Source organism: Mastigoproctus giganteus, chromosome 14 (assembly GCF_048544385.1).
Source record: "Mastigoproctus giganteus isolate SK-2022 chromosome 14, ASM4854438v1, whole genome shotgun sequence".
NCBI classification, from domain to species: domain Eukaryota; kingdom Metazoa; phylum Arthropoda; class Arachnida; order Uropygi; family Thelyphonidae; genus Mastigoproctus; species Mastigoproctus giganteus.
The window spans coordinates 73,036,324-73,048,920 of record NC_143588.1 but is presented as its reverse complement, the minus strand read 5'-3'; the positions used below and the strand labels follow the sequence as shown (position 1 = coordinate 73,048,920).

The following is a 12,597-nucleotide window of genomic DNA, read 5'->3' as shown; positions in this document are numbered from 1 at the left end:
AGAGGAGCTAGAAGAAGACCTGGAAGACAAGAACGGAGATGGACAGATGAAATTGAAGAGTTCGTTGGTAGTAAGTGGATGGCCATTGTACAAAAGAGAAGGAACTGGAAAGTTGCTGGAGAGGCCTCCATCCTGCATGGATTGAAAATGGCTGCTGCTGCTGATGATGATGATGAATTAAATAAGCCTTGTATACTTAATTTAATTTAATTAACATAAATGAATTTAATGTTACATTATTATGCACTTGGCAGAGATAGTTAACTTTTCTTGCCATAAGTTTCGTAGATCTGAATCGTATTCAGTTATCCCGGAGGAGCCCTGTTTCGCCTTTTACAACAGGGGCTCACATCTGACGAGTATGGGCTCGGTAAACCCAGGGTCCTGAGCTGGATATCATTATTCTTCTCTTTCTTGCTTTCTTGGTGATTCCCTTCTACTTCTGACTCTCTCTCTCTCTCTCTCTCTCTCTCTCTCTCTCTCTCTCTCAAGGTAGCACAGGATTTTTTTTTTTTTTTTGGCTATAGCTAATAATAATAATAATCATCATCATCGTAAGTGGGGTGCATAACGACCAGGTTTTTGAGTGTTTTTTTTTAGATAGACTTAGGAACATTTATACGCATGTTTAAGGGGGAATATACCCGTATGCCCCCTGAATACGCCCCTGTCGCAGATTCATCTTCTGCCCAGGAGAAAGCCCGTTAATTTTATGCAAATTTTTTTTATGCCCTTCTCATTTTACATCGATATCGTACGTAATGACGCTTCAGCTTGAAGAGAAGGATTACAGTGCCCTCTATGTTATACAAACACACGTGATTCTCCCATACGAAATGGATTGTTTACATGACTGTAGTTCTCATTGCTTTCATCAACTAAACCACTTCAGTAGAAAGTTGTTTTGCAATACTATGTGTATATGATTTTCATTTCAGTTGGTTATGTTTTCGCTTCATATCTGCCTAACGAATTTTGATATTAATGGTTAAAAGCATAGAGAGGAAAATTTGGACTGTATATTTTCTTACTTGTTGATATATTTTTCTTGATATAAAATATATATATTGTCGTTCTTACGCTCCACTATGAGTTCACAGATTGCTCAGCAGCAAGTTAAATTGACTCCCGCACAGCATTGTATTTGTTCGTGCACCGGCGCACTTGCAACAACATTACTGGGTATGTAATAGTGATAATTGCAACAAGCCATTAATTATGAATAGTAAATAATAATGAATTCATTAATTTATGAACACTCACTCACCTATTTTAATACTTGGTACATCAAGAGTTAAAAGCCCTGGAACCTCTCTTTTCCCCTCATTTTGTTTTCTAGATATTTACCGTATATTCCGCCTTATAAATCGACGTTTAAAGCATTAAAACGTGCCAAAAACTTTGTCAACGTATATGCCGAGTATGAAACCCAAACCCCGAATTAAAGTCACGTGCTTAAGTTCAGAAAAATACAAGTTAATATCAGTATATTTACAAATAAATATAGTTCATCTTTTGAACACCCATGAATTTGGTCATTAGCATTGGTAGAGGCACATGATGCAAGAGAGCAAACTTACAGCATTAGCCAAAAAAAAAAAAAAAAAAAAAAACCACTTCCCATTTCACTGATCCATTCATTCCAAATGTTTGTCTTCAACAACAGGAAAGTAACTGTTAAGCCTGCTTCTGGGTCAGTTACCAGAATTGTTCATAGCGGATGTCCACAAGGATCTGTATTTGAGCCCATGATGTGGAACCTAGTCTTAAATGACTGGCTGAAATGCAACTACATCAATATACAGCATCAGCCAAAAAAAAAAAAAAAAAAAAAAAAACCTCATTTCACTGATCCGTTCATTCCAAATATTTGTCAGTTCTCCCTAAGTTTATTTAAGCTATCAACTTCCACAACAACAGATGGAAGTTTGTTCCAGCAATCAACTGCCTGCTGAATAAAGGCAAACTTCGGCACATCTTTCCTCAATTTGAATCTGTGCCCCCTCAGGTTTGTAATCTGAGCAAGAGGAAGAATCCCATCAGCACTGAACCTGTCAATCCATTCAAGGCCTTATATTCCTCAATCAGATCACCTTGCAGGTGCCTATTCTCCAGAAGCTGCAATGTGCAGAATTTTAGCCTTTATTCATAAGAGCACCCCTTTGTTCCCTTCCAGTCTTGTTGCCCTTCTCTGTACTCATTTTAGCAACTCTACATCCTTCCTAAAATGAGGCTTCCAGACCTGTACGCAGTACTGAAGGTGGGGCCTGACCATTTCCTTATACAAGGGGATAATCATCTCCTTAACCCTGCTCGCAAAATTCCTATATATCATTGACAAGACCCCATGACCTACTTTGGCAGTCTGTCTGTACTGCTCAGAAAACTTATCTGACTTCTCTTTCATTCTCCACTACCCTGCGTGTAACACCACATAGTTGGTACATTTCTCTGGGGTTACTGCTACTCATATGCAGTATTTTGCATTTGTCAATGTTAAAATTCAGTTGCCACTTCTCAGCCCATCTACCCAACCTTTCCAGATCCTGTTGCAGCAGTATACTGTCATTACTTTTAATGTCTGCATACTTTGACATTAAGCTTGATATACCTCATCAATATCATTGATAAATATACAAAACAACAATCGGCCCAACACCGACCCCTGACAGACACCACTAATAACATTAGTCTACGTAGAGCAGTACCCATTTATTACCGCACTCTGTCTTCTCCCACTCAACCATCCTTTTATCCATTGTACCAACTTGCCCTTAATGCCATTCTGCTCCAATTGTACAGTAGTCTTCCATGTGCAACAGTATCAAAAGCTTTCCTGAAATCCAAATATATGATATCAAAATTATGTTTTGCATCCAGTTCCTTTGTGAATGCATCATAGTATTAAAATCAAATTGGTCAAACAAGACTTCCCCATGACAAACCCATGCTGTGTCTGAATTATTGCTGCAGTCTTGTCTAAATTAACCTGCAGTGCTTCTTTAACCAGTGACTCCATTATTTTCCCTGGGACAGAAGTCAAACTAACAGGTCTGTAATTACTTCTCACCCTTTGATCCCCCTTTGTGAATTGGAGATACATTTGCACATCTCCAGTCTGTGGTGACTTCCCCAAGGTCCAAAGATGTTCTCATAATTATGGCTAAGGGTTTGCTTACTTCTTTTGCTGCCTCCTTTAATACAACTGGATAGCTCCCATCTACCCCAGCTGCCTTTCTTATATTTAACTTCAACAATTTCTCCTCCACTTTGCTCTCAGTTATTACAAAATCATTTAAATCCCTGTTAGAGTTTGATAGACATCTGGCCCTCTCCTCCTTGATTAACTCATCTTGTGTAAATGTTGATGCAAACTACTCATTTAGTTTGGCAGCTATCTAAGATTGATCATCTACAGTCAAATCATTGATATCAAGTAGACCAATCTGATTCATCTCCTTCATTTTTGAGTTTATATAAGTAAAGAAGTCTGTGTTTTTCTTTGCATCCTTTGCCAAAGATTTTTCATAATCTGCCTTGGCTTGCCTGACCTCCTTTGTGACTTGATTACAGACTAGCTTGTATCTACTATAGGCTTCACTGCAGGATCATTTAGACAAGACTTCAGTTATAGCTCAGACACAGCATGGTTTTGTTAAGGGGAAGTCTTGCCTGACCAACTTGATTGGATACTATGATGCAGTCACAAAAGAACTGGATGCAGGGAATAACTTTGATATTATATACTTGGATCTTAGAAAGGCTTTTGATACTGTTGCACATGGAAGACTGCTACACAAATTGGAGCAGTGTGACATTGGAGGCAAATTGCTGCTATGGATAAAGGGGTGGTTGAGGGGGAGAAGACAGAGAGTGGTAATCAATGGACACTGCTCATCGTGGACTGATGTTATTAGTGGAGTCCCTCAGGGCTCAGTGTTGGGTCCATTATTGTTTTCTGTATTTATAAATGATATTGATGATGGTATATCGGGATTAATGTCCAAGTTTGCAGACGATACAAAGGTTGGCAGGGTTGTCAAGGACACTACTGACACTATGCTTCTGCAACAGGATCTGGAAAGGTTGAGCAGATGGGCTGAGAGGTGGCAAATGAAGTTTAACATTGACAAATGTAAAGTACTACACATGGGAAACAGCAACCCCAGAGCAACGTATCAACTCTATGGTACAACACTGACAGTGGTAGAGAATGAAAGGGACTTGGGGGTGGTTGTGCAGGCAGATATGAAGTTCCCTGAGCAGTGCAGACGGGCTGCAAGAGTAGCTCATGGAGTATTGTCAATGATATACAGGAATTTTTCCAGCAGGGATAAGGAGGTGATTATTCCATTGTATAAGGCGATGGTCAGGCCACACCTAGAGTACTGTATACAGGTCTGGAGGCCTCATTTCAAGAAGGATGTAGAGCTGCTGGAACGAGTACAGAGAAGGGCAACAAGATTAGTGAATGGAACAAAGGGGTGCTCTTACGAAGAAAGGCTTAAGTTTTGCAAATTACAGTGTCTGGAGACTAGGCACCAGCGAGGTGATCTGATAGAGGTGTATAAAGCCTTGAATGGTTTAAGCATGCTCAATGCTGATGGGATTCTTCCTGTAGCTCAGAATAATCACCTGAGAGGGCATAAATTCAAATTGAGGAAAGACAGATGTAGGATAGACGTGCGGAAATTTGCCTTTAGCCAGCGAGTGGTTGGTTGGTGGAACAGACTTCCATCCCTTGTGGTGGAGGTTGATAGCCTAAATAAGTTTAAGGCTCAGCTGGACAGGTATTTTGAACGAACAGAGGGGTGAAGTGGAAGTGGTTTTTTTTTTTTTTTTTTTTTTTGGCTGATGCTGCATAAGCTTGCTTTCTTGCATCAAATGCCTCTACTAATGCTAATGCTAATGCTTCTGTGTCGCCTGACAATTTATGTGCATCCCATGCATTTTTCCTCTCTGCCGCGAGTCTCATTAGTTCAATTGACCTCATTTGGGCCTGAAACTAAACAGTATTTCTTAGTTAGTATGAAAAACCTAGTAGCTTCCAAGTTTTTTTCCTTTAAAGCTTCCCATTTAAAATTTGCTGTTTTTAACATCAGTTGATCCCATTGTATAGAATTTACAAACTGTCTGAAACCACTGTAGTCACTTTTACAAAAGCAAAAACCCTTCCCATTACTCCTGATGGTAGTTACTTCTCTAAGTAAATCCTGCATTAGTACACTGTGATCACTACTACCTAGTGGTTCCTTTATCTGTAAATTATTAATGCATGAATAACCACAGCTGATAATCAGATTAAGAGTGTTACTATCTCTTGTTGCCTCTCTAACATGCTGCTGTAGAAAACCATCATCCAGTAAAGCCACAAAAGCTGTGCTGGTGTGCAAGTGACCAACCACAAGTTCCAGCCGATATCTTGGAAGTTAAAATCCCCCATTATAAGATACTGATTTACTGGCCCACTATTTCTCAGTATAATTGTTCATTGCACTCATCAGAATCATTAGGCCTATAACAAACTCCTAACCTCACTTTTGCTTTCCCAGTACTTATGTCCCACCGAACTGACTCAACGTTGCACTGTCCATCTATGTCAACTGGATGCACTTCCTTAGATTTTGTGTTTCTTAACTAACAGCATAACCCCTCCTCCCTTTGTATCTTGTCTGTCCTTTCTGTACACATTGTACTCTCCAAATTCCAATTCTGCATCCCTTATATCTGAGTGCACCAAGTCTCTGATATCCCAACAGTATCTGCCTTGGACGTCTTAACCAGCTCTTCAAATTCATCAAATTTGTTTACTATACTCCTAGCATTGGTGCACATGCAAGTATACATGCACCTGTTCTTAGTCTTAGTTACTCTAACACGGCCCATGTGTTTACTTGTTTCATGACTCCCAGCAGTTCCTGAAATCAACTGGTTTTCTGGGCTGCTGCTCATTCCAATAGACGCAGTGCAAGAATCATTTCCACCTCTGCTTGCGGCTACTGTTAACCTATTAGTCTGTGAATCCCCCCAAGCTAGCAGTTTTGTAACCCACCTAACATTGCCTCGATAGCATCAGCAAATATTCTTGCACTCATTTCCATTTAAGAAGAAGAATCTTTATTGCAACTCTTAGAATGATAATTTACATAATATTAGTTGCAACAGCCCATCACGGCACAGTAGCCAGGGGTTAACATTGTACTACAGAGACATTATTGCCTTAGGGACCAAAATTCATAAATAAATAATAGAAATGATAAATAAGTGCAAAAAAAAAAAAAGTACAGGAAAATGGAGAAATGACTTTAGTATACTACATATATAGAACATTAAGTGAGTGTACAATCATTTGCTTCACAATACATACAATAAGGATATATTGAAGTGCATAAATAGCATTAGCATTAGTAGAGGCATTTGATGCAAGAAAGCAAGCTTATGCAGCATCAGCCAAAAAAAAAAAATATATATAAATAAATAAAAAATAACCACTTCCACTTCACCCCTCTGTTCGTTCGAAATACCTGTCCAACTGAGCCTTAAACTTATTTAGGCTATCAACTTCCACGACAAGGGATGGAAGTCTGTTCCACCAACCAACCACCCGCTGGCTAAAGGCAAATTTCCTCACGTCTATCCTACATCTGTCTTTTCTCAATTTGAATTTATGCCCTCTCAGGTGATTATTCTGAGCAAGAGGAAGAATCCCATCAGCATTGAGCATGCTCAAACCATTCAAGGCTTTATACACCTCTATCAGATCACCTCGCTGGTGCCTAGTCTCCAGACACTGTAATTTGCAAAACTTGAGCCTTTCTTCGTAAGAGCACCCCTTTGTTCCATTCACCAATCTTGTTGCCCTTCTCTGTACTCGTTCCAGCATCTCTACATCCTTCTTGAAATGAGGCCTCCAGACCTGTATACTCTAGTATACAGCTCTGGAGTACTCTAGGTGTGGCCTGATCATTACCTTATACAAAATATGTACATAGTTCTTTGGGTTAAGAATATACATTTCTCAAGAATCAAATTATAATAGTAGTAGCCTTGGCTACCCCACTGAGTATTCCTTTCCTATATTGTCTATCATGACAGAACTTATTGAAGTCAACATCTAGGTCCTGGACTCAAGATAACGTCTGCTGAGGAAGAAACTGGTCCGACAGATGAAGCACCTTTGCAGAGCATATAACTGGGGGATTGCTTGTAGACGTTCCGGTGGGATCCTCCATGCACAGTTTTCCCAGAAGGAGGGGGAGGAGATGAGATGAGACCAGTCATGAGTTTGACTGTTGTGACGAGCCTTCTTTCATTAATGAGCAATTTGAGCCTTGGGATGTTAAGTGCATTGGCCATATCGGTGGTCTGGAGCTGTGGAGGCAGGCTAAGTTTGTGGCATGCCCACTTGAGAAGCTGGATTGATGGTAGAAGGAGATGCAGATGCCCAAATTTCTGCAGCATAGAGAAGTGGTGGCTACACTATTGTTGAGAAGTATCTCACCGTGGTGGATTTATCTGTTACATGGTGCAAATGCTTACATATCCATCTCAGTCTGGCGGCTTTTGTGAGGAGTATGTCTACTTGCTGGTCGAAAAGAAGCTTCGGATTGAAACTTATTCCTAGGTCAATGTGATGTTGGACAAGAGGGATGGAGGCTCCATTGAGGGCTGGATAGAATTTTGTTGGCTGTTTTTTTAATGAGAAGACTATGATTTCTCACTTTTCAGAATTGATACGCAGACCAAATTGTTTGAGGTACATACATATTGAAGAAAGAGTGGAGGTTAGCTCTTCTGAGACTTGGTGAGGGTTTTGGCTTGCTTTAATTTTTGTGAGTACCTTTAGATCGTCAGCATATACCAGGATATTTAACTTTTGGATTACCAGTGGAGCAATAAGGGCAGCGAAGACCAGATATCACTGTCCCTTGCGGGACTCCAACTGACATTACTTTGCGGTATCGTGAGTTATCTACACATAATTTGACTATTCGGTTATTCAGCAGAGATGTGAGGAAAGCTAAGATGTCGCCACCTATCTGATAGTGCTTTTCTAGTAGTTTTAGGAGAGACGGGTTGTGCACGGCATCAAATGCAGATTCAATGTCTATGTAGGTGGCTGCCAGCTCGTCTCTGTTCTCAAAGGCTGTGAGGATTCTGTTAGTTGTTGCTAGAAGGTTGGTCACAGTTGTTCTGTGTGGGAGTGCATAGTGGATTTGTGGAGGACTGTCTGGCAGGATTTGCATAGTGAGAATCGGGAGCAGTATTTTTTCTAGCAGTTTCAATAGACAATGAATTTGAGATTGGTCTGTAGCGTTTCACAAGTGATGGAACTCGAATTTTTGCCTTGGTTTGACAAGGTATTCCTTCTGTTGGTGTGGGAAACAGCGCTTTGAGAGCACCAAGTTAAAGATATGTAACAGACGTTGTGGGATGTAAGGACTCAGGCTCTTAAGCATAAATTGCAGAATCCCGTCAGGTCCAGTAGTAGGAGTTGCTGGCAGTGAGTTGATGGCATTAATTAATTCTTGTCTCGATATTATTATGGTTGTCAGTGGGTCAAAAGTGGTGTCAGATGTTGGTAGCGAGGGCTGGTCTTCTGGGTTGAGAGTGGTGGTAAACCTAGTGATGTAGTCACGCCAGCTTTGGGGATCAAGTTAAGGGGGAAAACCTGAAGGGGTATCCTTATATGGAACTTTCCCTATGCGCATGGTCCTGTCAAGGTACAATTTGATCGCTGTGGATTTCTGGCGGTTAAACTCAGCTTGAGTTCTAGAGTATGCAATTCTGTCCGTAATGTTGTGAGATTGCTTCCACAATTTATGTAGATGTTGCTTGAGGTCGAATCGTTTCTTCAGGTCGTGAGACCACCATGCTTTAGAGTAAGGGGAAATTGTGATCTTTCTTGTGGCTGCATAACTTGTTACAGATATAATCCAATTGGTAAGGAGGGTGATGGCTAATTGGATATCACATAACTCTAGGGTTGACCAAGGGATTAAAAATGTTGCCTCGATGCATTTCGGTATGTTCAGGAATGTAGGGCTGACATGTGACATGGTTTTGTTCTGCCGATTTGGAAGATGGCGATTAGTTGGCATTAAAAGTGCATAATGGTCAGAGTTCAGCACCGTCTCTAAGGTTTTATCGATGATGCATGGTATGGAGGCTAGTATTAGATCAAGTTGGTTAGGCCCACGAGTTGGGAGTTCGCTGACAAGGCAGAGAGAGGTCTGCGGTAAGAAGGTGAGACAGGAACAGTTGCTTTAGGTTATTAAGTTGAGGGGGTAGATTGAAGTCACCACATACGATGTTTACAGTGGCCAATTGCAGCTGGTGCAGGATCCAGTTTGCTACTTCAAGGATAAGGTCTTGAGATGGTGATGGGGGCACATAGACTACAGTCACTTGAAGTACAGTAGATTGGTACTTACTTGAGTTTGACATAGGTAGCTTCAAAATCTTGCGATTCACTTGAAATGGTAGAGATCAGTGTGAAGAGCCTTTGTTTATAAAAGATGGGAGGTGTGTTATGGCCACACCTTTGGGAGGTGCGTTATGGCCACAGAAGCTGATGCGCCAACAACTAACAAAAAAAAAAGTTGATTGCTGGAACAAACTTCCATCTGTTGTTGTGGATGTCGATAGTTTAAATAAATTTAGGCAGAACTAGACAAACATTTGGAATGAATGGATCAGTGAAATAGGAAGGGTTTTTTTTTTTGGCTGATGCTGTATAAGCTTGCTTTCTTGTATCATGTGCCAATGCTAATGCTAATAACCAGGTTGCCAACATGTGCTACCATATTTACATTGATGCAGTTGCATTTCAGCCAGTCATTTATGACTAGGTTCCACATCATAGGCTCAAATACAGATCCTTGTGGACATCCCCTATGAATAATTCTGGTAACTGACCCAGATGCTGACTTAACAGTTACTTTTCCGTTGAAGTAATCCTTGATTATGAAATAAATCTGATGGGAAAATATAGCCTCGTGTTACCATAGCAGAGTGGTCAGGAGCAGGAGTGCAGTAGCATACGCTCTTTGAGTAGACCAGGGTTTAAGCCACTGGCTGCAAAATACAGTTGATCCGCCAACCTGTACTGGACCAGCGTGGCAGATTATGTTCCATTTCCTTCAACATAAATTGTTAAGGAGACTTCCATCCTGCAGTGGATTGATAATGCCTGCACCTTACCTTACACTATTAAGACACTTTGCCAATTTATTTTATCAGACACTCTGGCAAAATCAATGAAGATACCTAGACAGTATTTCACCTGCAATTGCTGCACTATAGTCACTAGCTGCCTAAGCGGATCATCTGTTCCTGTGCCTTGAGTGAAACCATATTGTGCATATGACAGGATGCTATTGTCGCAGACATATCTGATTATTCTGACAACCAACATATGTTTATAGACTTTCCCTAATTCACTTAGAAATGCTATTGGACAGTATGAAATTGCAATTTTAAAATTAATTTCAATAATGCTTCTTTCCAAATATCCGGGAAAATCTCGTCTCTCAAGCGGGCATTATATATAGTAAGCAGCTGTGCTGGCATCAAACAAACACTTTTTATAATTACCTCACCCACAACCAGGTCCATGCTCGGACATTCATTATTTTTATATTATGAATTGCCATCTTCAGCTCCTCTGTTTGAAATTGGGGCTCATTTCCTATGCCAGTGTAGTTCTCATTAAGCAATATCATTCCTTCATATGCTGAAATATTAGTTTCATTCTCATTGTGATGGTTCAAATTTCCCACCAAATGGTCCAGTATTAGTGTTATACTTTCCTCCCAAGTACGAGTCATCCTTCCTGCAGCCTGAATTGAATGCACATCTCCAGCAGGGTGCCATAATTTGTTATTACACAGTTTATATACCAATCCCAGGGATTGTTGTTTCCACGTGTTTGTATCAGGATTTTTTTGTGCATTATACTTTTCTCTAATGATCATTGTGTGAATTTCCGTCTTGCTTGTCTGTATTCATTTTCAATTGAATTTCATTTGTATTTCATTGCCTCCCCTACACTTACATTTCTGATAGAGTTTCCTTGCTTTAATGGTTTCCTTACAGAGAGATGTTAGTTCTGGTGTCCACTTGACTGGAGCACATCATATCTAGGTGGTGTGCATTATAGCCATAGCAGCTTGTGCATCATTAAATGACCATTATCTAGGTGCATCTCATAGCCTTTTCAGACACCTCCTGTAACCAATCTTGTAATAATTGGGCAGCCACATTCCCAGGTAGTGCACCAATCTCATCCAGCATTACCACTCCAGTTTTAGAATGCAACTGCTCATCAGAAGTATCCCAGTTTGCTGATTTTAATGAAAAGCTGTACAATACACCCTGTATATCTAGGAATACAATGGGATATCAATCTCAACTGGAACTTGATTACTTGGTGATCATTGGATACCCAAACTGGTTTGACAACCCATTTAGTGATAAAATCAGATGTATGAATAGTTGATAGTGTCACATCAATATTGGATTCTCCGTTTACTGTCCACAATGTCCTGTGTTTAAATCATTGGTTGTGAATGAACAGGTCATGCTGAGTAATCAACTCCTCCAAAAATCGTTCCCATTCATCAGTAGCTCTGCTGAACTATGATGTGTTTTTCGAGTTATAGTCCATTCCATGCAGATAATAACCCTCTCACTTTGCAAGTGGTCCAGCAAGCTTCCAATGTAATTCAATTGTTGTTATGTTGTTATTTGGTTTTTAGGAGCATTAGCAACTAAGGCCATATTGCTCCAGGAATATGCAGTAGTCATTTCCTGACCTTTCCGCATCCTCTGTATTTGGTGGTGACGGGCTCGAACCCCGGTCTAATCAAGAAGCGTGTGCTACGCACTACTGCTCCTTCCCAACTGGCTATGGAGGCGCCCAATTCAATTGTAATGCAATGTCACCGTCATGATGAAAATAAATGCCCACCAAATAAAATTTAAATCTCCTCAGTTTCAACACAAATGCAAACCACATCAAGGGTACAATATTGCCCTCCACTGCAGACTGTTGCAGATCTATGGGATCTAATGAATCTTGGGAAGGTTTATTTTTTAAAATATGTAATCTTGAATTTTTCTTTCAACCATGCGAGATTGTCTTTTTTTTTTTCATGGCAAGGTCTCTCATCCTCTTTAATAGAGTATCTCTGTAGAACTGCATTCAGACTGTTGCTCACACCATGTCACAGCAGCTTCTAGCCAGTGAAGACCCCCGAATGAGTGGGCCCACTTTGTCTTCTTCATCATCAGAATCTCCTTGGTTAAAGTCAGCACATTCTTCATCCTGGACTAATGCAACAATTTCTTCAGTTAAAATATGATAACCAGGATCATCAGCATCATTGTTTAACTATGCCTTTGCATCACTTTGCCCACTCTCAGAAAACCAAGGAATCCCTTGAAATAAAGTTACAATCTCACCTACATCTTCATTCAAATCTTGCATGTGTGACCTTCTCTTCGGCAACACCCTGTAGTTTATGCCATGCCTTTTTCAGATTTCTCTCTGACAACATGTTCCAGGCATCTGCTGACATGTAGCACCAATCCTTA

The 12,597-nt window shown here is 40.3% G+C and overlaps 1 protein-coding gene across 1 annotated transcript in view; it reads left to right on the top strand.

Annotated features, from left to right (window-relative positions):
• The first annotated feature begins 1,010 nt into the window (after positions 1 to 1,010).
• The window catches only part of LOC150075239 (mitochondrial glutathione transporter SLC25A40-like), a 92,524-nt gene continuing 80,937 nt past the window's right edge, over positions 1,011 to 12,597 (top strand). The window contains exon 1 of the mRNA XM_090388410.1: positions 1,011 to 1,182. Within this exon, the coding sequence (XP_090244536.1) occupies positions 1,089 to 1,182 (94 nt within the window). The 5' untranslated portion in view covers positions 1,011 to 1,088. The remainder of the gene's footprint in view (positions 1,183 to 12,597) is intronic.